The sequence below is a fragment of the Python bivittatus genome, unplaced genomic scaffold (genome assembly GCF_059951505.1).
Source record: "Python bivittatus isolate LINGU-HERP-01145 unplaced genomic scaffold, Pbiv_v1 ctg000410_np1212, whole genome shotgun sequence".
NCBI lineage: Eukaryota > Metazoa > Chordata > Lepidosauria > Squamata > Pythonidae > Python > Python bivittatus.
Window position 1 is genome coordinate 3,269,678 of NW_028277067.1, and position 27,795 is coordinate 3,297,472.

The 27,795-nt window shown below is 38.4% G+C and overlaps 2 protein-coding genes across 3 annotated transcripts in view; both read left to right on the plus strand.

Annotated features, from left to right (window-relative positions):
• EFCAB13 (EF-hand calcium binding domain 13) overlaps nucleotides 1-7,156 on the plus strand; it is a 125,061-nt gene extending 117,905 nt beyond the window's left edge. Inside the window, exons 61-63 of the mRNA XM_088143283.1 lie at nucleotides 2,779-2,966; nucleotides 3,131-3,229; nucleotides 6,735-7,156. Of these exons, the coding sequence (XP_087999409.1) occupies nucleotides 2,779-2,966; nucleotides 3,131-3,229; nucleotides 6,735-7,028 (581 nt within the window). The 3' untranslated portion in view covers nucleotides 7,029-7,156. The remainder of the gene's footprint in view (nucleotides 1-2,778; nucleotides 2,967-3,130; nucleotides 3,230-6,734) is intronic.
• Nucleotides 7,157-11,623: 4,467 nt separating this feature from the next.
• Nucleotides 11,624-26,883, plus strand: LOC103059714 (tRNA N(3)-cytidine methyltransferase METTL2). Of its 2 annotated transcripts, none has more exons than XM_025173979.2 (9): nucleotides 11,624-11,790; nucleotides 13,296-13,387; nucleotides 16,420-16,793; nucleotides 17,805-17,854; nucleotides 18,878-18,938; nucleotides 19,536-19,675; nucleotides 19,822-19,928; nucleotides 21,103-21,168; nucleotides 22,529-26,883. In XM_025173979.2, the coding sequence occupies exons 1-9, from the start codon at nucleotides 11,654-11,656 to the stop codon at nucleotides 22,711-22,713; spliced, it is 1,212 nt and encodes a 403-aa protein (XP_025029747.1). In that variant the 5' UTR covers nucleotides 11,624-11,653; the 3' UTR covers nucleotides 22,714-26,883. The 2 variants fall into 2 exon arrangements, with proteins under 2 accessions (XP_025029747.1, XP_015745479.1); XM_015889993.3 differs by having other exon boundaries at nucleotides 11,627-11,790; nucleotides 16,417-16,793; nucleotides 22,529-26,877.
• Nucleotides 26,884-27,795: the final 912 nt, after the last annotated feature.

Consider the following 27,795-nt stretch of genomic DNA (forward strand, 5'->3'; position numbering starts at 1 on the left):
TATTTTGTATAAACAAGTCCCATATTTCATTACACTTGTCCATACAAAGTCTACATCTACAGGAAATCCACTCATGAGTGGCAAGTGCAATCAGGTCTTCAATCCATTGACTAAATGGGGCCATACATTTATCTTTCCAATGTTGCAGTATCAGTCTTTTGGCCAAAGTAAGGGCACAGAGAATCCATTTATGTTGTCCAGTTGTCAAGTACCATGTATTAGATACGTAGTTCAAAAAAATATTATCCTCTGAAAATTTTAATTCTTGTTGCAGAGTCATATTTATATACTCCACTACTTTCTCCGAAAACTTAATAAGTATAGGACATTGTAAAAACATATGCTTTAAAGGGGCATTGTCTTTATTACATCTCAAACAAAATGCTGTTTTTGGCAATCCTTTTCTATACATACATAGCGGTGTCCAATAAATTCTAAATATTATTTTTTGTTGTGTAAGTTGTGGTTTAAGCTCCATTGATACTCTTGCTATAGAAGTTAAGACACTCTCCCGTTGTCTAGGCAATATAGAAACCTCTAATTCTTTGTTCCACTCATTTCTTAGTATCTGCATATCATTTATTGATAACAAATATCTATACAAACTAATAGTAGGTTTTTTTAGTTTTAAAGGATTTAACAAGTTGTCCTAATATCTCAGGTGTCTCAGAAACTGAAAATGCTGCTGGTCCAAACAATGTTGTTAACATAAGTTGTAACTGTAAATATTGCCATTGGGTTACATCTGATAGATGATATTTATCTCTTAACACAGCATATGTTAAAAATTCATCTTCATCATCTATCAGTTGGTCCAATGTCAGTATCCCCACTTCCATCCAATTTTTCCATATCACCATCTTTTTCCCAATTTTTAAAGTTGGGTTTCCCCCTAAAGTCAATTTGGCATGGGAAAAAGGGTCAAATCTTTTTTTTTTTTAATTAGACATTCCATTCCATAGCTTTTTAACTGATGAAATTGTTTCCAGAGATATTAGAGTTTTAGTATATTTCGATCCTAATACTGTTCATCCAACCAAAGGTGTTATATATGTATATTCCAAAGTTGCCCAAATTGGAAAATTAACACCAATTGTTGGGCTTCCAACATTTAATACTTGACAATAGGTAAGCATGATGATATAGCTCCAGATTCGTTATTCATCTGTTCTTTTAATTGTTTTACACACTCCAGAGTCGCTTTGTGTGAGATAAATGTGCTATATAAATGTAATATATAAAGCTTAATTACAACAGTATATAGGAATTGATGTATTAGTGCAAAAGCCCTCTAGGAAAAGGTGAGGGTTTTTTGGGAGGGGGGGAATTGAAAAAAATAGATGCAGAGGATGGTAGATGCAGAGTAGATGCAGAGGAAGGTGCTCTGGAAAGTAGTTCCAGGCCCATGGGTAGGCATCATGGGTAGCATTGCAAGGGAATACGGGTTTTCCTTTTCAAAACTCTTTTCAGGACTCTGCTAAATACAGGTATTGCATTGCATCAATCCGACACTGAGTTTGTCTGTCTCTCCCTTTTTCTCCTAGTGGATGACCACTTGTGTAACAGAAGCAGGAAGGCAGCAAAAAATCCATTTGGCGGATTTTTGTTCAAGCGGCAGCAAAGATCCAAGCGATGCTTCACTGCCCCAAACCATAGCAATTAGCTGCCACAATCGGTGACCACATTCCCCGAGAAGGCTTTTCTGATTAGGAATGGAGGTTGGGAAAGCACATAGCAGTCAACTAGGAAGGAGTCTCTGCTCTATTTTCTGCTTCCACAAAAGGAATTCATTCCAGTGGAAAAGAACCATGAAATGGTTCTGAAAATTTGATAAGGTTTTAGACAGGCCTCTGAAAAGTTCTTTCAGTGCTAAAAACAATTCTTAAATTTCTAAATAACCTGTAATGAAATGATGGAGTGAGGGGATGGGAAATATATGGAATTTATTTATTCTTTTGCCTTGTCTTAGGCGGTTTATGCAGATCGTATCAGTTAATCTATTATCTACTGAAGATACAGACTCAGATTAAATATGACATATGCAATCTTCTCTCTTCTTGCAAATACACATTACAGGGCCTTAGAACCCATCTGGATTGCAGGATGGAGGGGCATTTGCTACGGTTTATCCAAATTCCTAGGACTTCAGTTAGCTAGTAAAAGAAAATAACTAAGGGTATCTGCAGGAAGGGGCAAAGGGGTGCAAGTGACAAAATATACACTGGGGTGTCTCAGTGCAAACCGCATAACTTACATACTTGTGTGCAGTGTTGGATATAAGTACGAACACCTGAGTTTGCACTGTGAAGTGCACATTTTGTCATTTTTGCATTATCATGGTTTATACTGGATGCCTGTCCTTGTGCTAATAAAGTTTTTCCTCCAATAGCTATTAAGAGCTGACTGAGAAGCAATTTCAGCCAGGGCCATGGTAGGGGAGAAAAGCATGAAAAACAGCATCCCTTCTACACTGTATCATTACCATTCTGTGTCCCCAGCACAAAGAAAAGGAGATGCATTCATTCCTTTATAAAAGAATATTTAGTTCAGACCTTGGAAATCAGATTAGTTTGGGGGAGAAGGAAAAGTTTGCTGCCTAGCTTCCTGCTGGGCCTCTTGCAATGGCTCCCTGCTTCTTTCTGTCACTTGATCTCTGCTACGTTCTGCTCCAATTTCTCTTTGCTTTTCACTAGAGAGGGGGTTGGATGCTGAGTCCCAAGTATTGGTAATTCTTAGCTGGGAGCATCCTGACATTTAATTCTGTTTTGCTTTACCTAGCAAAGATTGGCCCTTCAGACAGTCCCTATGCTCAAGTGCCTATCTTTCCCTTGATCCCTAACCGGGATGTCTTGGTGAAAGGAAAGCCAAAAAAGGATCTCCAGAAGCTGGAAGCACAAAGGAGGATGGAGCCCATCTCGTCCTTTGACGACCATTTCTTCCATAAAAGAAGGTGGATAAAGCAGAAGGTGAGTACCTAATTCCAGTCATGAATTACTACAACATCAGACTTACTATTTTCATCTAATGATGAAATCTTTCTGGCACCCTTTCTGTATGTGTACGCGACACTGATCTGCTCAGACTTGACAAACCTTTGTTATAAGTTTGGATTTTTTTTTTTTCCATATAGCCCAAATCTGCCAAGGCCTCCAGACCTTCCCTTGTTCTCGGTCCAGAGCTGAGTCAGAAGCGTTTGACTATAGACCACCTGGATGAAATTCGACAAGAGGTAAGCTACTTGGGGCAGGTCCTATTTATTGGGCTGGGCCACGGTTAAGTAGTTGGACTTATTTCCTAACGAAATCAGAGGAGCCTTGACTTAAGAGATGGGTAATTTTTTCTATTGATTAAAGGGACAGAAGCACAATTAACAGGGTAAACTTAGCTCTCTAATGACATATAGAGGGAATATAGTATGAGGTTTTCTTTTTGAGTTTCACTTCTTTCTAGAGGGCATGTCGGTCTGCACTGCTCTTGTATGCTGAACTCACATATTGCATAAACTATACTTCACTTAACCATTGTTTACTGAATAAACCATAACTGGCTAAGTTCATGTTATATACTAAACTATAAACCCTGGTCAGCAGATCACAATAGCTGAGTTCATACAATACATCACACAAAAGTTAAATGAACCATGTTATGTCTTAATGTGTAATATCACTGTAAAATATCCAGCGAATGTGTTAAGATAGCACATTAACCAGACTCCTTGTTTAATAAGATGTAACCTGAATGAGCATATTCTCCTTAAAATCTGAATTTACACTGAAGGAGTAATGGCCTGGCCATATCCTACAGGATTACTGTATGAGCGACTAAATATACAAGTGGATTGTTTTAAATACAGGAAAATTCTCTGCTGGTAACTTAGGCTAATCTAGGTGGATTCAACTCCCAATAAAAGATCGTTGTGATAGGCTACCACCAGTCTCCTGGCACACTGTAGTCTCTGCAGATGGGGAGTTCATCTTTCCATGACTTCTCTCTTTGGCTCAGTTCTAGGAAGACTAGAACGGGGAGTGCTTTAGAACTTCCTATCCGAAGTGGAGAACATAAAAGCTTTGTGCCAATCCTCGTAGGAGGAGAGCTCATAAAAGGTGTGTAGTTGTGTACCTGGGAAAGATTTTAATGAGAAATTGCCATTTTAAACCAATAAAGCCACATCTCCAGATCTATAAAAGAGTTTATTAGGAAAAAGAGAATGTAGAAAAAGTAATAATCACACAGAGTGAGAATTCCAACTAAAATCAATACAATTAGCCTACCTAAACTACTTACTTGCTGTCACCTTGAATAAGCTCTTGGATTTCAGGACATGCTCACTGCAGTGAAGATGGTTGGAATGAGATGATCTGAGGTTCCTGTTTGGCTGTTTGTTGTTCTTGTTCCTCCTCTTTCTTCTTGTAGTCTGAGCACTTATATTCAGTTTCATAGAATATGGGAGTGGGGGATAAATGAAAAGGTGGAAGGTCCTAATAAACATTATTTTGGGGTCAACAATAAAATAATTCTTACCAGCACCTGGAAATCTTGTTCTTATCTTTTGATTGTTGTGCCTGCCTCCTTGATTCGGAGGATATGAGAAAGCCAGCTTCTTTAGCGAGACTGACTCACTGTTGCTTTGCCTAATTAAGAAAAATGTTCCATCTATGATGTCCTGACTATAGTCAGCAAAATAAATTATCTAGGGGCTAAAGCTATGTTCCTAAGAACCGTGGGTAGAATTATAAAGGCACAACCTGGTTTCCACCAATTGTACCTTTACATAAATGGGATTACAGGGGAGCTTGCCCATCTTCTACTGATTTTCTCTGGAATCATGGAAGAGAATGTTTTGAAGGCACATTTGCAGATGGAGGGTCTTAATAGATGTGACCTATGTTTCATGTAAGTGTAGCATGAACAGCATGATATGCCATACAATGGTCTGCAATGCAAAATTCCTTTTTGGAAAGAACTAGAATTTTATATATTTTAAATAATTTTTTAAACCTGCTTAGCCTCTGTTCAGTTGCTGTATGTTTATCTTCCCATTATTATTACAGAGAAATGTATCAGCAATATATTTTTTATATGTATGTATGTATGTATGTATGTATGCTCAGATAGGTAAACTATTTAAGCTTTTTACAGCAACAGTTGCTATAATTCACTAATAAGCACCATAGCTGGTTTAGTGCCAAGGAAGTGATTTGGAAAGGAAGGCAGAGTGCTAGAGAGGATTAGCCACTTATTAAGTGCATAGTCCATGCTCCACGGCCTAATTGTTTGGAGAAGCAACCAGCTTCAAGAAGAGGTGATGGTCTTAAGCCTGTCTGAGAATTTCAGTGCCCAGTTCCAAATATATAAGGAGATTCACAAGATGCGCTGGAAAGGATGCAGTTGCAGGACATACTGAGGAAAGTCAGGCTTAAATCACTGAGGAAAGTCCTCAGTGTTGCCTCATAATTCTGCCACAGCAGTCCTGATCCTACCATCCCTTAGTTCCAGGCACTTATTCCATCCTTGTTCCTGCAACTTTAGTTGCTCCAGCTCTCTTGGGCAAGGCAGGATGAAGGGGCGATGGAATTCCTCCTCTCTAGCTGTTTGCCTCGAGCTCTTCCTCAACAGCTCATTGGGATGCCATGATCTTCTGCAGAATGTGCTTCTGGAGAGGCACCAAATTATCTTCATCAAGTAGGCATGTCATAGACTTCCTTCACATATTGTTGTTTCCTTCAAAGGAATCCCATAAACTCCGTTAGGCCATTATTTTCTCATGCAAAGAAGCAGCTCACAAATCAAGATTAACCATTGATTCCCTTTATTACTTGAAGCTCTGGAAGTCTTCGTGGCACAAAGTGGCATTCTGTCAGTTGAAGCTGATACACTGAATACTATCCCTCTGAACAAAAGCAATCTGGTCACTGTTATCTATAACCTGGAAACTTCTAAATTAAATTATGGTAATGCATGTATAATATTGTGTTTACATGCAGTTCAGAAAAGTCATCTAGATCAGTGTCTCTCAACCTCAACAACTTTAAAATGGGTGGACTTCAACTCCCAGAATCCCCCAGCCAGCATAGGGAATTAGAGTATAGCACTGCAGCTCAGTATAGACTATAACAGTATACACTTGAATATAACACCGCAGAGTATAACACTGAGTATAACACTGCAGCTGAACTGCTAACAAAGCGTGGGTGAAAAGAATTGTTTGGCCTGAATGGAAAAATTCCAGCAGTAGGTCCATCCATTGGGATAATCGTCTGATTCCTTTTTCTGGGTGCCCTTCTTTGTCAAGCAGTAAATGTAGTCCCTTTTCAGCTATTTCGTTTTCCAGGTTTTTAAGAACTGCTAACGTAGGCATTTTTAAATTAGACTGACTATTGAGTAGACATGGTCTTTTATATTATTTTGTATGTCCACTTTTTTCTATTGTATTTTACTTTGTTAGGAATTTGGTGAATATATATCATTGTTAAAGGTGCTAGATATTAATTATGTAAATAAGAGACTAAGAACAAAGGGTAGTGGGAAGAAGCTTGCCAGCCTCAAACTCCTCAAATCTCCTTTTCATAACACCAGCCATAATTTGGATTTAATTCTGGGAGTCATACATTTATTTATGTATATATTTATCACATTTATATGCTACCCGACTCTCAATGAGTCAGCTTTAAACTTTATACATGGTTACTCTGATGATTTATTTCCCACCCACACTCTCTGGCTTTCCTATTCAGGTGAAGAAAGTGACAGGCTCCTATCAGAAAGCGATGGCTCTCCGTGAACGCGACAGATCACTGAAGCTGTGGCGGAGACTACGCGGTGGAGAGATTGGGCTGGAGACGGGCAACCCCAGCTTCTACCAGACCTTCTCCACATACTCCTGGTCATGGAATGTCTGCCAGGATCTGGTGTCACCCCGAGAACTTCAGGAATATGATAAAAAACTGTATCAAGGTGTCATCCGGCCATCTACTCCTGTAGATAAACTGACCTGCACCAGCGGGAAACAAAAAGGAAGTAAGAAGTAACACCAGATGTTGCAACCAATGCTCCTCCTTTCATGTGAATGTATTCCATCCATCAATCTCAGGCTGGTATGCAGGTCACACTTCCTACGAGACAAAGTGCAAAGTTTCAACTTTGCACCCTGGCTAATACAGTGAAAAATTAAGCTTGAAGAGGCAAACCATCTCTCTTGTCATCTTTGTATTCCCATTGTTACTGAGGGTCACTAACAGGCACAAGGAAAGTAAAACAGGGGAGAAAAGTATTCAATCTTGAAAATCAAGAAGGATTTGGGGTAGCACTCAACTCTTTTATCATCTGCATTTAAAAGCATTCTATTCTCCTGATAATCTTTTTTCTTTTCTTTCTTTACTTTCTTTTCCTGACCTTAAAAGTTAACTTAAAGCAACTGCTCAATAACCAACTTATTCTAGAAATGAGTTCCAGTGGGAGAAAAGCTGCCGTCTTTAGAAGAGAAGCAAAGTTTGCACATTGCACAAAGCCATTGTTTATTGACTAAACCTCAGCTGATTATGCAAAAATACAAGCCAATTGTATTATGGCTTAATGCAATGTGCAAAGCCAATCAATGTATTCATATGTTGTTCAAAGTCATGACTAAGGGAGTGCATAAATGAGAAATATGTTTTGTTTTAAACTCAGAACCTTTTTATTATTCCGGGCTTTAGATAAAGCCCAGCGGGAACCCAGAGGGATTTTATGGAGCAAATAAGGCAAGGCTGGTTTGCTTTGCTCCCCTAAGTCTTCCCAACCTTTCCTTCACTGTCTCTTCTCAGCCAACTCTGCCACCACTGGCAATACTGCAGCATGACATAGCCCAGTAGCCCATTTTCTCATTCACTTACCTACCTACCTCTGCCTCAGTCGCCACAGCAATGGTCCTTAACTACAGTTTTCGCAGCAGTAAGGAACAGGCTCCCAAAATGGCACATTCCACTGTCCTCTCCCCATCCTGATCTTCTCAGCACCTTGCTTTCCTTCCCTCCCTCCCCTCAACTGCCATCACTATCAATGTCCTTAGTTTGTTTGGTGGACCCTTTCAGTCCACATCTATAGTAAAACAGCCCTACTTCCCCCGTTGCACAGATCAAAATATCCAGAACACACATTTCTGTTCAACAAGGACCCCCCTCCAGACCAACTGCCCCATGTATCAAATTGTGCACAAAATGTTCTGTACATCCCTAATCTGAAGCACTTTTGTTAATGCCTGTATGAATTTGTTCATGCCTAACTCTATGCTATAAAGCATGTTTTACAATCTCAGTGGCTGGCATCACACAACATGCTAAATTAAACAAACCCATAGCAAAAAGGGTGCACAAGCACAAGCAGTCTGGGAGAAAGACTGAAGAAGACAGAGAGCAACTATGCCCTCAAAATCCAATTCATATTTCAAAGTTGAAGGGCAGAAGGAGTAGGACTCAAAAATGAGATGTAATGACATCACAAGGAGTCAAGTCCAAGTGGAAGAAGGCTCCATCTTTGATAAGGAGAGACGCTACTGTAACAATGCAATCATATTTGGAAAGGAGCTAACCTTGGATGGATAGGGGATACCATTCTTGAAAGTACAATATGTTACCAAACAGCATAATTAGGGCACATAATTCCATTTATTCGGGATGATTCAACAAAACAGAAGATGCAAATAGAAAACATTCAGAATTTGGATATATATTTAAGCTTCGTCTTTCAGAAATATCTCTACAAAATAAAGAGTGTGAGTTTATCCAAGTTATGATGCAATTCTGGAGGAAGAACTGGCACTTATACCAAGGATTTTTCTGTTAATTCCTCTGATAAAATACTTTTATAATCTGGATAGAACAGCACCCCTGAAATTGTGGAAAGAGAAGGTCTGTACAGAATAACAAAGGGACCTTTAGGAAAATCCACCAACTTACAGCAAGGAAAAGATAGAGCAACAATTCAGCTTTAAAGTGCTTTACATTCTTAAAAATTATTGTGGATCCCCAAAAGCTTTGGTTTATACCTATCAAAATTTACTGTACTAGAAATTAAAATGGGAAATTTTAAAATATTTATTTGATTTTGTGGACCCCCTGAAAGGGTCTTGGGGACCCCCAGGGGTCCTCAGACCACACTTTGAGAACTGTTGATGTAGAGAAACATTATCATTTATAAATACTTTTAAAATATTAAAAAGGAATGGAGACTATATTCAAGAAGAATATAATCAGGTCTGGGTTTATACTGATAGTATACACCAAATATATGTCTTCTGTATCCTAGATAAATACAAAACAAGCAAATACGTGCCCCTTTCTGCATAATTTACTTTACTTCTGCTAGTTCATGCTCAGTTCTTCTTGCTCATTCTTCTCTTCTCTCATTTCACATGTCTATGCCTCATTCCAGGCAGCAGTAACATTGGGAGCCACGGGTTTTTCCTTGCTGCTCATTCCTTGCCCCACAGCTTCAGCACACCCAGTTGCATCTCTGAGCTGCAAAAATTACACGGCCACTGGATGGCAGCCAAGAGTTAGATTTTTCCCAATCATTTTGCTTGCGTCATCTAATTTTATGAGGGCTGTTGTCATTTCTAGTTTTGCAACACAAATCGTCTTACCATTATTTCTGTATTGCAAGCTGGGACACCCAGCTGACCTACTGCAGGCTCAGGCACCCGGTTGACTGTGAGGGCTCAGAACCTAACTAAGGTTGGGCTTAAAGCAAGAGAACTTTAGAGTATGCCATATTGTAAAGTAGACTGGAAAGTAGAAGTTTAAAAAGGTAAAAAGCCTGCAAGAAGGCAATGACAAGCCACATTTAAACTGTTGCCAGAAAAACTACATGGATGAAGACCATGAAGTCACAAGAAATTGAGCTTGATTTGAAGGAGACTTTACTATATGTTATTTGCAGGCTGAGAACGCTGGCAGATTAAACTAGCATGTGCGTTGGGCAGTCAGGCTGAAAAACATATTTATTTGCTGACTGATTAAATTTATATCCTTTGTTTTTGTACAACTCTAGGCAGCCTACATAATGCTCCTGCCTCCTCTTCCAAAACAATAGCCCTGTGAAGTAGGTTGAGTTGAGCGAGAGTGACTGGCCCAAAGTCAGCCAGCTGGTTTTCATGACAATCCAACAGTGTAATTGGGGTTTCTTATATCATTATTTGCACAATCTGGGGGGAAGAGGGTAACAACTGAGGCCATCATTCAACCAAAGGGCACAATCTGCAGGCTCAAGGCTATGACTTCTTCTGATAATTATATGAAAAAATTTAGGAATCCGTATGAAATATATTTTGATCTGAACATGGAACAACCCATTGCATTCCAAGACATTCTGCTGTAGTGTTTCAAACTGTGTTTCAGCAGAAACAAAAGTTATTTGTTGTTGTGAGTTTCTGCCTAAACAAAAATCCAGAGGGATTTTATGAGGCAAATAAGGCCAATGCCCCTTTCTATCATCACTGTAGCTCCCACCACAGCATATTCCACTGGCCCCCAATCTTTTCAGGGCCTTCTCTTCCCTTCCTTCAGCTGCCAACAACATCCTTGGCTTTTTCCTATTCTTATCTAACCACCCCCACCCATATACCAGTTCTGCCAGAACACCTGAGTTTTGGTCCATAAATGGATAAACAGTCCTCCGATGTTTTGATTTGGGCACAGACCACTCCAATCCTCCTGTTCCATGCACAGAACGGTTGTGCTGATAAAGTCTTGCACAACCCTAGACATCTCCATGTTGGATTTTTTTGGCAACAGTATAGAGGTGGCTTTGTTTTTTCAACTTCCCAGTCTAATTTCTAGGATTCCCCATCAAAATAGCATATTAACCAAGTCCAGTCCTGCTTAACTTTCTCAAAATTAGCTAAGTTTGGCTAAGTGGTACCATCTGGCCAAAGCCATGCACACCTCACAAACTCTAAGTACAGCCCCTTCGAAAGTTTCCCATGAATTCTTTTTTAATATGATTGAAGGTAGAAATTAAGTGCATAAAGAATAATCATATTTATTACCCACTTTTGGGTCTGCAGATCAAACCCCTATCATGCCAGTCAAAGACTAAGTATAGACCTGTCATACAGTAATAGTGTAATAAAAGATACTGTTAATATAAGCTATGAACTGGTTTGAAGGCCGTTATTTCCAGCAAAATAGCTCCCATTTAAGTTGCAGCCAAGATCTCTCTTGCTACCTTGTTCAGATGATTTCCAGAGCTCAGCTGCATGCAGAAATCTTGTTCTCCACTGACTTGCAAAGATGTTGCTGGGGGGGGGGGCGTTAATGTTTTAAAGTTTTAAAATCACTTTTCGGGTTTTGCGGAAGAGTTATTGCAACCGAAATAGCGTAGCTCTTAGAAGTGTGCCCATTAATTTCAACGGGCAGACCTCCCTTCCTCCCGGGGAGGAACAAAACTCTATGGAGAGAACCTTTCAAGATTCATTTTCGAAGAGGACTTGAAATGCGAGATCCAGGGAGACAGACAACCTCCTGATCTAACTAAAAGCACGCCCTGAAAGCAAGCCGAGCACGCCGTACCGCCTCACACATGCGCATTTCGCGGCCTTCTTTCTCTATTGCGGGAACCTCAAAAGCTATAGAAATAGCGGCAGAAATCAAGTTTTTTCTTTCTTCTTCCGGGTCGGATGTTCTTTCTCTCGCTCTCTGGTCTGCCTTGTTCGTCTTGCGTTATGGCTGCGCCCGACCGGGATGAAAAGAAAAGGAAGCAATTTGGGAATCGTTTTCTCACGGATACGGCTCGGCTTTTTCAACACAACGCCTGGTAAGTAAGAGAAAAGGATTACGGTGCGTCCTCTCCCAAAAGGCCCCCCCCCGCAATCTTTTCTGAGCCGTTTCAGCTACTCGTAGGTTGTGCCAGCCCCCCACGCCCGATCTCACAAAACAAAACGAAACAAACCCGCGTATCGGCTTTGTTCTCTACACTTGTTACCCGAACAAGCTGGAGCCCAAGAGGTCGAAAGGATGAAGTATTACGCTTACAGGTTGTTTGACACAAGGGAAGATGAAATTGTAAATAGAAATATGATGTTCAGTCATGTATGTTTATGAGCATGATGTTCAGTTGAGTATGTTTCGTAGGAACCAAGAATAAGGGCTTCATGGGAAAAAAATAAATACACTCTAGGTGATGGTTTAATTGTTTTTTCTCATCTTTATAGAGCCTTATGGCCACACCAGTCCCCCAGCTATTTTATCTCGTTTTTAGCTTTCACTCCAAATTCTGCTACTCCTAATGGGATGCAAGTGATGACACATAAGTGATGTCATCACACAATGCCGCAACTTATATCAGAACATAAGTACAGGTAGCGACCACAATTGGGACCAGCAACTCTGTTGCTAAGGGCTGCAGTCATTAAATGGAAAATCACATGACCACTTTGATCATTAAGCAAAACATCCCATGACCACAACTTACGATTTTACTTCTGTGGTCTCCATTAACTCTGCTTGTCACAAGCCAGTTGTGAAGTGCACAAATGGTGATCACATGACTGTGGGACACTGTGACAGTTGTAAATGTGAGGATTGTTTGCAAGCTGTTTTTTTTTTTACACTGCTGTAACTTCAAACGGTCACTAAACAAGGCAGTTGGTGAGTAAGACATACCTGTATGTAATTGGCAATACATACATGATGATATAATCACTGGTGACATTAGGTTTTGCCTCAGATGTCACTAGCCACCTTTCCCTACATCACATATCTTATGTTTTCTAAAAATACTTGTCCTTTGTATGTATGGTTAGTTTGTCTGACGATTTTATTTTTTTTATGAATAATTTTTATTAAAAGATTTTACAAAGATTTTAAAAACTATAGAAACATAGAAGAAAAAGGTTATAAAAGGGTAAAAGAAAAAGTGAAGAATTACAAAAAACATCACAAAAAAGAAAATATCTAAAGAAGTGACTTCTGATCTTCTTTGTAGCAGTTACAAATATAGCAGTTACCATCTCCACCCTCCCATATTGAATATCATAGTATCCTTTTCCCCATAAACAAACCTTTTTAATCAATAATCACCAATTCATTTCTATTCATTTTTAGCAAAAAGTCTACAAAGGCTTTCCAATATTTTATAAAAGTAGTTGGAGTTCCCTCCTTAATCAAACAAGTCAATTTAGCCGTTTCTGCAAACTCAGCCATCTTCACAATCCATTCCTCCATTATTGATGTTTCTGTAATCTTCTATCTTTAGGCTGAAGAATTGGATTTTAATACCCGACTGTGGTGGATTAACATTTCTTTCTTTCTTTCTCATAGGGATAACGTGGAATGGTCTGAAGAGCAGGAAGCTGCTGCACAAGCAAAGGTGCAAGAGCAGAGCATGCAGTTAGTACCACAAGATCAGCAAGGTAATATAGGCTATATAATGAAAATTCCGGGCCTCTTCCTTTGGTATGTGACAGCCCTATCAACAGAATATTTTTTATATTATATATATAATTTTTATTAAATAAAATTTTTAGAAAGTTAAAAGATAAACATGAAACAATATAGAAAAAAAGAAAAAAAGGTCTTGAAAACCATAGAAAGCAAAGAGAAAGAAAAAGGAAACAAAAAAATACTTAAAGTGACTTCTAATCTTCTTTACAGCAATTATAAACATACTTGAAACTGTTTCTCCCCTTCACAATTATATAACATGGTTCCTTTCTCCCCATATTCAACCCTTATTAATCAGTAAATCCAGAAGTCACCAGTCCATTTTTATTCATTTTCAGCAAAAAGTCAATAAAGGGTTTCCAGTCTTTTATAAAAGTAGTTGTAGTTCCCTCCTTAATCAGACAAGTCAATTTAGCCTTTTCTGCACATTCTGCCATCTTCACGATCCATTCCTCCGTTGAGGGTATTTCTGTATTCTTCCATCTCTGTGCATATAATAACGTCACTGCAGTTACCATACATAAAACCAATCATCCATTACCCTATCAACAGAATATTGATCCCAATCTAAAAAAAAGTTTTGTTTTAGTTCCAGTGAAATCATTAGGACAGATTAATAAGTATTTTTACTCTGAATGATATCCACGATTGACAACCCTTTATTAATTAGGGTTTTCCTAGTTAGAATATCATTTATTTATTTATATATATATACACACACACACACACACACACACACACTCATTCCTGGCATAAGTGTCTCTTAGCTCCAAAGAATTGAGATTCAGACTAATGGTCAGATATTATCTAACTGATTTTGAAGGAGGACTTGTGTGCCACTTGGGGATATGAGAAACTAGTTACAACAGCAACAGATATATTTGTTTTTTCCCTAAATATAAAAAGTACTCACATGGCAGGTGATAACTATAAGAGGTAAAGCCACCTGTGGACCCTGCCATTACTTATATTACCTAGTTTAAAACTCATACTAGAAGGGAGCCAGAGTGGGGAAAAAATGCTTGGAAAGAGAGACATAGCTGAAAGAGTTTGGCTCACTTTATCCATGCATCTCTGAAATCTACAGCCTACTTTAAGTGTGAATGAAGCAAATATGTGGATTAGTTAATGAAAGAGTGTGGTTTAAAACAATATATTGCCAAATTAGAAATGAGACCTTTGATGGCCAATAAAAGGTTTGGAAAGTAACTCCAGTTACCATAAACTGAAGAAATGTACTGACGCTAAAACTGTAGAGGTTCTCAGAATGGTATAGGCAGTCCACTTTCCCATTAAACTCTCAGAGAGGTGCAGATGTTATTTTACACAGGGCTGTGGAGTTGGCACATAAAACCTTTGACTCCAACTCCTTTCTTCATGGTACTTCCAACTCTGTTAATTATATATTGATATAGGAAATAAATTATAAATATACTAATTATATATTTCCAAAATATGTTATATTTTGAAATTTGCAGTGAACTTGAAATTAAAATATATCCTGAAAAAAATGGGTTAATCAAATTATTATCTATGAAATAGGAAATTTTAACATATTATATTATTTATATTATATACAATTTAAATTTATTAGGAGTCGGTACATTTTTGCCAACTCCGACTCCAGTAACCCAAGAATTGCTTCCAACTCCAGCTCCACAGCCCTAATTTTGTGTCATGCCCCCATGTATGGGGTTTTATTTTACTTTCACTCCCGTTCTCGGAAGGTTGGGAGGATTTCTCTACTTTTGCACAGTGTAAATCCTATATAGTATTTTCAGTTACATTGACAATCAGGAGGCACCATGTAACTGGTTTTCTCCTTTATTGGGACTCTTCAGACATGGGTCGCCAGATATTATTCTGTGGAGTTCAAACCCTCTATTGGGAACTGACCTTACAGTCCTGGTGCTCAGTGGTTGCAGGAAAGGATATTTAGAAGTCTTAGAATGATATATAAGGTCCACCTTCTGTTAAGCTAGCAGAGCAGAGGTCCATGAGTTTACTTGCCAGGACCTGGGTAGCTCCTAAAGTTAATGCACTGCATATGGTCATCTAAAGTTCAAAGATCCGTGAATTCAATTCATGGTAGAGGGTTTGAACCCCATAGAGTAATATCTGGCTACCCATGTCTGAAGAGTCCCAATGAAGAATGAATTGGTCGCATAGTGCCTACTGGTGGTCAATGTAACTGTAAAACTCTAGAGAATATTGTCACAGAAAGATGTTGTTTCCAGACATTTTTATAGATAGTCAGGAAATCTCTCATGATAACAACCAAAGCCATCTTTACAAATTACAGATAGTCCTTACTTAATGACCACAATAGACCAGAAAAGCAGGGCAGTTGTTAAGCAAGTTGCACCCAATTTTACAACCTTTTTTGCAGTGGTCATTAAGCAAATCACCATGGTCGTTAAGCGAATCATGCAATCATTAAGCAAATCACACAGTTCCCTATTGATTTTGCTTGCTGAAAGCTGGCTGAGGTCACAAATGGCGATCACGTGGCCCCAGGATGCCGCAGATGTCATAAGCACAAGCTGGTTGCCAAGCACCCAGATCGTGATCATATGACCACAAGGGTGCTGCAACGGTTGTAAGTGTGAGGATCAGTTGTAAGTCCTTTTGTTCAGCACCTTTATAACTTTGCATGGTCACTAAATGAATGGTTGTTAAGTGAGGACTACCTGTATTTACTTAACTTACTAAAGCCAAGACAAAAGCTATGGGATGAAACGTAATCTTCATATTGTGAGTAATTAAGCAGTGAAAGATCTCATGCAACAATGGGATGTCCCTTCTCTGTAATAAACAACAAGGAATATTTGACCAGAAGGCTTCATCTAGTCAAATGTCTTAAATGAAAGGGCAGCAGTTTGGAGCAGAGTTCCTGCTACATTTATGATATCATTGCTAAATTATGTTATGTAATTTGTGAGATCCTTTTCTGTTAATGGACTCGCTGACTTATTTTCCTTTGTTTTTCTTCTTAAAGAAGCTTATGAAATCAATGCCAACATGTATTGGAACGACTTCTATAAAACCCATGAAAATGGATTTTTTAAAGACCGACACTGGTTGTTCACTGAATTTCCTGAGCTAGCTCCAAACCATCATCAAAGTCAGGCTGGCATATATAAAGAGACTGTGAAAAACATCAAAAATTCAAGTCTTGGAGGCTACCCTGACAATAAACTTTGTACAGTAGATAGTGAAGACTTAGAACATCTGGATACAGAGAGAAACAGTAATGGCAACATCACCCATCATCTGCAATCAGAAGATGAAGTGGCATCACAGAAGCTGGGGGAAAGGAAAGTAATACAAGATGGTGACTTCCCAGGGTCATCTGCTACTTACAGAATATTAGAGGTAACAACACTGTAAATCACAATTTAAGGATGACTATGCTGCGTTGAGTGCACAATCCTAATTGATTCAGCATCTTATCTATGAGGAGTGGCTACTACTACTGTATAAAGCATCAAAGAGGCATTTCATTTCAATCAAGGCAGGCCCACATAGTTAACTAAAAGCTTGGTCCAGCCAAGCCACATTAAAGTGGCTGCTCTAAAGGCCCATCTATATTCTGCACATGTGCAGAAGATACTTCAGCCAGCATTTCTAATTACTTGCCCAGCCAAAGTGAAGTTGTATGTCCATTTGATGCTTCGCTGAAGGTGTTGAGACACAATCCTTCACTTTTGAGTCAAAATGCCTTGAATTGTACCTTTAGTGTCTTTGAATGCAAAGCAACACCACTTTGCATATCCAAGTCACCATTCTATATGCCCCAGGAAGATTGATGATCAGAGAATGATGATGATGTATATCTTATGTTAGCTGTCACTAAGTAATTATTGGAGAACTCTCAGGTCAGGCTGTGGTTCTTTGTTTTCAAAGTAGTAATTACTCATAAACTTACTATATGCATTCAGTGGTGCTGCCTGTCAGCTTTGCCACATTGTTGTTTTGCATTTGAGAAGTGCAATGTGAATGAAATTAATTACATAGGAATGAGCAATTGGCAACTTTTAGACCAAAGCTGGTTCTTGAAGGAAACTGTATGACTTTTCCCAAAGAGAGTCACTTCCTTAGAGTAGTATGGTGCAGTTGTCTGTTATATTTGATTTTCAAGGGCAGTCCTTTAAAGGGAAAAAAACCTAATTGCTGACCAAAGAAATAACATATTTGTTTGTGACAACAGAAAAAGAATACAAGATACAAGCATATATAATAAAAATTATTTCCAGAAGGGTAGCCACATTAATCTCTTGAAATGAAAGTAACAAAAGTCTTTGGACATCTCAAAACTAACAACTTTATTATGGTATTATTTTTTATCATAGCAAAAACATTCACAATCTGTTCTTTTACTGGCAGGTGGGATGTGGTGCAGGAAATACAGTCTTCCCTATTCTCCAAACCAACAAGTAAGAAAAATTACAAGTAACTCTAGTTTACAAACCAGAGACATAACATTTATAAGTGCAGTGCAGTGCTATACGTGTCTGCTTAGAAGCATCACTGATTTTAGAGTCTTACTCTCAGCTATATATAAGATTGCAGCCGTATTATTCAGGATGGTTCTAGATAACATTGTGCAATAAACCTATTGAAGCACAGCTAGCCACTATGACAAAAGCGCTCTGCATGTGACTCAGTTTTTCCCCAACTTTCAGCTGCATAGATATTTTCTGACATTGTGGGATCACTTAGATGCATGATTCTTTCCACCTACATTGTGAAGTAATCCATCCCCATTTCAGGAGATTTTTCCCCAAATTCTGAGACTAATTTTCTGAAATTATGTAGAGTTTATACCTGTAGTTGCTAAAGGCTTAACACAACATTAGGAATATTAAATTTCCCTAGGAGTTGTCTTATCAGCTTCCCTAAGAGTCCACATTTGGTGTAAAGGATTTCTCATTCCATATTTTATGGGGCTCTTATGATTGTCCCTCTGAATGAGAAACCATTTTATTTGTGTTTTCCAAAATGTTTGATTCTTGGTGCACATAATTGTTTCTATTTTACGTTAAACAAAAAACATATCATGTTGAGTATGACGTATTGTTTTAATCCAAATTATGGTCTTGGGGAGTTGTATGCTGTTCAGAGTCAGTTGATTGGAGCCGTCTATAGACCCTATTACTAAATAAATAAAATTTGCCCTTGCAACAACAGCGAACATCATACCCCATCTTTGTTCTGTTTCTAGTCACTTGATTTAGTCCTGGCTAAAATTCAGTTCTGCTTGACTGGAGAATAAACTTTTGAATTGAAAGTTGACCATCCTGTTGTGCCTTACTGTCATGAAGTCTTCATTTATCTCATCTTTAGCCAATTTCTAATGGAAATCAGTCACTGCTCTTGATGCTATCTTTGGAAACCCTGTAGCAGCTTGTATCTTCTAAGTAAAAAGTGTTACTAACAAAATTTCTGTTTCATTTCAGTGATCCTGGCCTTTTTGTGTATTGTTGTGACTTCTCTACTACAGCAGTAGATCTTGTCCAGGTAATTTTAAAAAATGAAGTCATGTTTTAATTTTCTTGGCTGGCCTCCTTTATTTCTGAAAGTATGTAGTTTGTTGATCTTTATTGTCACCTAGCACAATTCTGTTGTTGAAGTCAAAAGTATAGAATTTTAAACTTTCCAGTCCATCACCACTGTAAACAAAGACAAGGACAGTGAGAAGGGTGAGCTCCATTTACTATTGTCGAATGATTCCTTCCATGGAACAAGAACTCTCCATAGAAAAGAAAAAACATCTTTTTTTAAAAAAAAGACTGCTCATTGTGAAAACAAGCAAATGTGTAAAAATGATATAACTTCATGTTAAGGTCTCCATATATGCAAAATATATGTACAATTGGACTTCTATAATGTGTGAACATTTTAAGGTAGCTTTGTTTTAAACACTTGTTCAGGGATTTGCCATAGAAATGTAGGTGGTTTTGCTCCAGCAAGTTTGATTGGGACATGGAGACAGTCCCTGGTGCAGCTATGAGGCTGCCTGGGTGAGATTTGGGCAAGTTGCTGTCTCTTAATTTATTCCACAGGTTTCTGTGAAATAAGAACTGCTATAAGAAAGATAATTGTGTGAACATACAGGCCCATCCAGAATATGATGCCTCTCGTTGCTTTGCCTTCGTTCATGACCTGACCAAGAATCAGACTCCTTTTCCAATGCCAGACGAGAGCCTTGATGTGGTAGTTCTCATCTTCGTCCTTTCATCTCTTCTTCCAGAAAAGTATGTAATACTGGTGTTATGTTGTGTTTGTCTAACAGAGAAATTTACATTTGGGGAGGGGGCAGACACAAGATGACCTGTTCCAAAATGAATTTTGCAGTGAGCCTCAGTAGTTGTTGAATCTTTTCTCTTTTTCTTTTTCTCAGAATGCAGTGTGTAATCAATAGACTTAGCCGGCTTCTAAGACCTGGTGGAATTATTTTATTACGAGATTATGGCCGTTTTGATTTAGCCCAACTTCGCTTTAAGAAAGGTAGGGTGAGGACAAGGCTTTAGTATTTAAAAACTGTAATCACTCTGCATCTCGTTAAAAGAAGCCATTTTCATGAAACTAGACACCAAAGTGGTTTGAGTAGGTGCAGGACTGAATGTGTGTGTTCTGTTCCATTAACAAAAGCAGCATAAAAAGCAGTTTCTCCAGAAGGATATTATTATATATGAATGAATAACGACTTTTTCTGGGCTTCTGATATCAGTGGCTTCCAGCCTAAGGTTTGTGCACCAATGGTAATTCATGATGATATTGCAAGTAGTAATGATGTGAGCACTATTTTTTTTAAAAAAAGGATTAAATCCTATAATCATCAGATCTAATGAAATCTGGTGTTCTTTTTCAACATTTCATGGGATTTCAGGTGAGTACCCTGAAATCTTGTGATATTCCATGATGTGAAATTTCACAATTTTTTTAAAAAATAATTTTTTAATTTAGAGGTTCCATAAATGTCATTATGGAAGTCTTATGTGCAGATGTAACCACAGGCACTACACTGCCACGCCCTAACTTGTGTAATATCCGCAAAAATTTTAGATAATGATTTAGTGATTCACATAAAGGAAACATCAAAAGTCTATGTCTTAGTTGATGAAAATTGTCTTTTCTTGTTCTTTTGTGGGCTAACACTTTCAGCTCTTAACCAGGAATTGTTGCCATGCAAGGAAGTGGTAATTTTGCACCAAATCATATGCAGGTTTATTCATGTTATATCTTTGGCAATAGGTATATTAGAGTACTTTTGACAATGGTGTGGAAAAGTGAGGAATTAGGGACACTTGCTTAATGCTTTAATATTTTCAATGTTCAACAGACTCTACACAAGCACGTCTGAGGGTAAAGAAATCAGGGATCAAGTTGTAGATTGTATGAGCTCTTTTTCAGCCAAAGACTACTGTCTGGTTATTGCTGCTAGATTTCTGCATCTGGTTCCTGAATTAAGGAATGTTTCAGCAACAGCTGAATTGCAAAACCAGCATTCAAAATACCTATGTACTTAAATGAAGAAAAAACTATTGTCTTTGCTGAAGTTTTTTGGCAGTGAATTGATTTTTACCGCCTTCACCTTTTATGGGTGGGTGGGAGGGGAGAGAAAGAAGGAGAGTAATTGGAATAAATGGATCTGCAGTCAAAGTCTCATTCTTCTCTTCAGGTCAATGTCTGGCTGATAATTTCTACGTGAGAGGAGATGGAACCAGAGTTTATTTCTTCACACAAGGTAATCAGATGACAATCCTACCCAGTAACAAAAGCTTACATGCCAGTGTGAGGTTGGTCCCTAAGGACTGAAGCATTTTGGTTTATTTGCTCTCCAGTTCTTTATTTCTTGAAAAACAGATAACAGAAATTGAAAAAGCCCCAAAACAGCATTTCTGTTACAACTTTTGTATGCCCATAGAACTATAGTGTGTGGTCCCCAACCATGAAAACTAGCTATTAACTAGATATTTTTAAATGCTAACATCATACTAGTAATACACAAAGCTCAAAATGAAAGAGGTAAGTAAAAAAAAAAAACCCTACTAAAACAACATTCTAGTTTACATAGCCTTGGTTCACAGAAAAAAGATGCAAGTTTAGCTATTAGGAAAATGTTGCAGGCTCTGCTTCATTGTAACCAATTTATCATGATATCCCAATTGGACAAATTGTGACTATTACTCTAAATTAGCATTTAGAGTAGATGACTGTAGAATATATAGGGTGCTTCTAACCAGACCTTTTATCATACAAGTAGACTATCCTGTTCTCCAAATGTTATAAGTGATCCAGACAATGGTATCCTTTATTTATAACATCTTTGTATTATGCCACTGCTTCTTTTGTCTTTTTTTCACACCACTGACAATCCAAAAGACAGAGTAATTGCCCAGTGCCCTTTGACCAGGAGTGCCAGGAGCTCTCTGCCTGAATGCACTTCTACCTTCTTTTCTATTTTTTCCATGATGTTGGATTTTAATCTTCAGCCATAAAATATGCGGAGGGTGTAGAATTGGGGCAGGGTGCGCTTGCAACTGAAAGGCTTTTAGTTCTTTATCTTCTGCTGAGGAGAGGATTACCTTATAGCTTCTGCCATTCTCATTGGAGCTGTACATTCTCATTAGAGAAATACATTAATCTTATAAGGCTTATAAAACCAATTCAGGGTGCTGGTTGTCACCTTTCAAATTCTAGCTGGTCTGGTGGCAGACTATCTGAAGATTTCTCTTCCTAGTTATGAGACTACATGACGACTTCACTTGTTTTCTATCGTGACTACCTGACAGCGTCTCTTATTTTCTGAGGCTATAGTTCTGAATGATTTCCATCAGAAATATGGGGGAAAATATTCTGTGGTACTAAACATACACAACAGTCTCCCTAAAAGAGTCTGGCTAGCCTGTATAGAATTTCCTCTAAACTGTCTGATCAAAACTGTTTTCCCTACAAGCTATCATTTTGTTTTAATAATTTGGCTTTATTGATATTTCTGGATTTCATTGCCATGTAGTGAGTTAATGATTATTAACTGAAAATTGCCTTTTACAACAATAAATGGTAAAAGTTAGATAAATTAAATTTTTTCCTTTGTCTCATAGATGAGTTGGATTTGCTGTTCTCTACTGCTGGCTTAGAGAAAATTCAGAATATTGTTGATCGCCGCCTCCAGGTGAACAGAGGAAAACAAATCACCATGTACAGAGTCTGGATCCAGTGTAAATACCAGAAGCCACAGGGAGATAATGAGCTTATAGCAGGGAGAATTTCTTCAATTATTAATTGAACCTAATGAGACCCTCCTTATCTGGGAGAATGCTCCCATGCTATAGAGGAAATCATCATACATATGACACACCAATATGATTCTGTTGTGCTGTTCTTGGAGCATCATTACTTTTTGATGGTGAACATTTTAAATTTGGAACAGAGGGAAAGTTTGCCAGTTTGCTCAGCATTTGTAATGAGTTTGGATACAACCTTGTACATTGCAGAACTCTTTCTGAATTCTCATGAGTTGCATGATTACGTAAGTTAGTTGGGCTTATTCATCATTCCTGAAGAAACCGCTTCAGTCCCAGTTTATCCATTATCAAACTGGCTTTCTCTTCTCACATGGTCTGGAGGAGAAGTCCTTTTTTCCTTAGTTTAAAAAGATTGTGTTAAATTTTGTAATGTGCATTTAGCCGATGCTGAACCCATGTAGTTTTTTTATATATATATAAGTGTCTGAGAGTTTTCTAATTCTAAAAATATCAGCATTTAAGACGATTGTATCAGTTTCTGATTACTTAAGGAGCTGATGCTGTCTTTAGTCATAGAGCTGAGATTGTTTTTGTATCCTAAGATAGCTTTTCCAACTTTGGAAGTTCTACAATATTGTACAGGCAAGCTGATTGGCTCTTAGATCAAATTTTTCAAGTTTAATTACTGGTAAGTAGCATGTTTTTCCCCTTATGTTCTTGCATTGTCCCTGAATAGGCATAGCTCAGAATAACTAAGATCATGCTAGACAAACAAAACAAATAAGGTGTCCTTAGGAATATTGTTCCCTGTCAAGCTAAGACACAGAATAAGGAGCACATATTGCATGGAAATGATATGGATAGCAAGTACAGGACAGAAATGAAACCACAAGCACTCCTATGGTGCTGAATATGTGCTTGCAAGATTAACAGGTATGTTTGTCCTTTGACTAGGCTCATACAAAGCCTATTCTTAGCATGACATGTTAAAGTATGACCAATGTGTCTGACACTAAGAGCACATGCTATGCAATTAGGTCTATGGTAGGAATGTGCAAACATCGAAACTCACGCTTCTAATTTTTAACAGCAACGTTTGTGACCCTTGGAATACTCCAGGTGTAGTTAAGTTCAAGACTATTTGGTCATAGATGTGGGATAATGGGAGGATGGGACATAAGAGGCAAATGTTCTTATAAGCCCCAATAGCTTCCTTCCATCTCTTATGCTCTACATCCTTCCTTGTTCATAATCTCACAGATCAAAGTTTTCAGACACCTCCACATCAGATTTGTGAAGCTCTGCATTTCCGTAGGCCCAGAGTTTCAAAGATTGTTGTCATTTTAGCACAGCAGCACCAACCTGTGAAAGATATATGAAGGCTTATAGTATTTACTGGCAGGAACTTCCAGATTGTCACCCAATTCTCCATCTGGGCTCTGGATACCTTTCATCACTGCAGCAAATTGGTTTTCTTCCTTGTGATCAAGAAAGATTTCACAGGTCTGAGAAATACCTTTTATGCAGGTGAAGGCTCACTGCAATGATCTGTATGTGATGGTGTGGTAATGCTTATTTTGGTGCCAAATGGTAGGCTCCTTTGCAATCACAGTTGACATAATCATAGGATCAGTACATGTAGGAATATAGATGCTATATAATAATACGAAAGCTTTTAATATTTTCCTGTTCTGAAGAGCAAAGGACTTATGTTATTGGTAGGAGTGTGTCTGTGGAAGATGAGGAGGAGGTCTGAGCAGGATAAAATGATACACCTCCTTTTCTCCCTTAGGAGACTGGTGTAATTTATTTCTTCTCATCACATTTTATCAAAGAGATCACTTAGAAAGGTTACAAATTACCATAATGTACTCCATAATGTACTCAAATAAGCAGGATACATTTGGGATTCTTGCTGAGGTACAGGTCATAAACAGGCAAATGATCCAAAATGGTGCATGCGAGCACAATTCTGCATAACATGACCTTTAGTTATGAGAACTCTACAAAGATTGGACTGGGCAGCCCCATCCCGTTATCCAGGGTCAGCATGGGTTTTCTCCACAGATGCCCGAGGGCTAGCTCACCTACCCATCATCACTTAGTAGCCGCCATCTTATATCCTAGATTCAACAGCTTGGTCTGGTTTCTTTTCAGAGTGGCATTATAAACTGTTCTCTCTCTTCTGCTCATTGGTCACTTCCAAGTTATTATCTCTGCTTTACAGCAAGGTACTTGGGTACAATGAGACTTAAACTCATGTCTCATCTATGTTTTGCACCTCTGCTTGTTCAAATTTTCCTTAGGCTGGAGCAGTATACACAATCCTATTCTATTGTTTGATGCTGCCATTTATATGGCCTATGTGTCTCAAGATGTTGTGAACTGTGATGATAACATAACCTAGTCTACAACACAACACCCCTTTCCTCCTCAGGCTGTGGCTAAAGATAAAGATAATTCAGTGTTGAGCAATAGTGAGTCAGGTATCAAGCAGCACATGGAAAAAACATGGATACTTATCAGGCATGGCCTGTAGTACGACTTGTGTACCTTGAATTATATTCAGATAAATAGCATGCGTTCATGTGCCCAACCAGTAAACAGATAGGTAATGGCATGGTCTACAATATTGTACAGGCAAGCTGACTGGCTTTTAGATCAAATTTCATTCAAGATTCAAATTTTCAGCAGTAAATAGGTAATGGAAGATCTATAATATTGTACACGCAAGCTGACTTGCTCTTAGATCAAATTTTTCAGTTTAATTGCTGGTAAGCACGTTCTTCCATGGGAGTGGGCTATTTCAGTACCACATGGCAAGAGGTGTTTCTTGATCAGCCTGCCCCACCACCACGAGAAGGGTTCAGTAAGTATGCTGTTAAACATACCAGGAGTTTTACTGGGCCTCTCTAGGTGAGAATGACACGCATGGCCACAAACTCTGATTCTTCAAGGTAAAAGTGGATATGGCTGGTTAATCAGCAAGCAGCTTCAGAGAATAACAACTTGTGAAATTGGAAAACTGCACTGCAAGAGTTGTACTCTTCTGGAGGCTGTTTCTGAATGCAATCACAGTATGACTACACATTGCAAAGAGATTGTAGGAAAGTGTCTCCTGTAAACAAACAAACAAATAGCTGCACCCTCTCTACATCCTTTATGGAAAAGATACTATCCTGGATTCCCAGCATTGTATAAAAGATTCAGATGGGCCTAGGCTCTAGATTAAGTGTTTTGTTTCCATGAAGATGCAAACATATAACAACTTAAATAGAGAGGTGTTAATATGTATGGACTCCAATTGGTGAATTGATTTTTGTGTCCATCAGGCTATAGAATGCTCTTTTGTGCTGCAGTGCCCTTTCTGTATTGGTCCTCCAGTTTAGTTTCACCTTTTGAACATTTATATTTACATCACATGGCCAGAAAATCATAACTCCTTGTCACATAGCCTGTCATAAATTAAGCTACTTGTGTGCGATTTATAATCTAATGGTAGTATACTGTGATCAAGTGTGCTTAATACCACATCCAGAGTTCGTTTCATTGTGGGTACTGCAGGAAGTGGATGCAGCTTTCTGACTTGCTCCTCTTTTACTAAATTCAGTGGCATGGGAGAGAGGATTAAAATAAAGAAAGTTACATGAAGGTAACAGCAAAATGGGAATGTTCTTAGACTGGAAGAGATTTGAATGAGGCATTAATGCTCTTTACCTACATCATGTGTTCTCTTTGGGAACACTAATATTTCTTCCCTTGATGGTTCCAAATCTTCCAACTGAGTGTTGAATCAATGGGTGGGATACTTTCTCCCAAGAACAACAGGGATTTCCAAACTTTGCACGAGCAAGGAGATGCTGCTGGGATTTTATATGAAAATAGACTTGTCTGTTTCTCCTGCTTATTGAATAGTCTCATTTCAGAGAACCTGCACTCTGAAGACATTAAAAAGAGGACAGATATCACACATAATGCCTATTTTAGCCTATCACCTTGACCCTCTGCATGTTTCTGGTATTAAAGGTATTAAATTACAGGACTCTAGGCAAAGTAGCTCTTTTACGCTCCCCCTCAACAATACACTTTGCTGAGTTTACCAAGTGATAAGCAGCAACAATACTGTAGTTGGAAAGATGTCAGGTGGTTTGTATGTGACTACCTGTGAATTTCTCATTTTGTTTCAAATTTGCCTCCAAGGTATTTTGATAGATTAAAATTGGAGCTAAGTTTGGTTGCCTGATAGTATTTGAAGCGTTAGACTGAAATTAGTTTTAAGAAAATCTAGGCCTCACAATTTCCCAAAGATGCCACATACTTAAACCAGACCTACCTCTGAGGGAAGGGCATAATTCGTTGGAGAATAAGATTGTTAAGGGCACAAAGGTGATACCTTCTCACTATCAGTTTTAGAAGAAGGGAATTCTTTCAAAGATAAAGAATAAACCCAAAAGGCACGTGTATGATTCAATTGCTACTCATTTTAATAGACACGTGAGAACCACAAATGTTTAACTTACTAACATAAAAAACAAAGAAATAGAATTCATTACCTTTGTACAGTGTACATTATATCATCTTGCTTTTGACAGGATTTTTTTTTTTTCACCTAACTACAGCATACCTCCAGTGGACTCCTCCCTTTCTCTTCTGGCAAAACCACCATCCTTACAATGCAGTTGCAATCCTGTAATCTTTATTACATTCAATAAGGTTTATTTTTGAGTTGACATGTACATTTAAGCTTTCCCTAGCGACTCCTATGTAACTAATCAAATATTCTGCATTCTATAGCTCAATGTGGAAGTTAGACATTGTTTCCCATTTTGTTTTACACAGTAACTTCCCAGAGGTAAACACTAGTACTGTACTGTACACCTTATTTTCTTAACGAGAAAATATCCTTAAAGCTACAGTTCCCTTTAAGTTTATGAACGCACACACATCTCGTTTGCATTCATCATGCTGATACCCAAAGCCCTTCGTGCTCCCGGTCTCCACCTCTCTGGAGAAGCATCCCGGCCCGAGTGCGGCCATATCAAAACAGCTACCTACCTTAGGGTCCCCTATGCCAAGACAACCCACTGCCACGCCCCTTCGCGACCGCAGAAGCTCCTTTTATG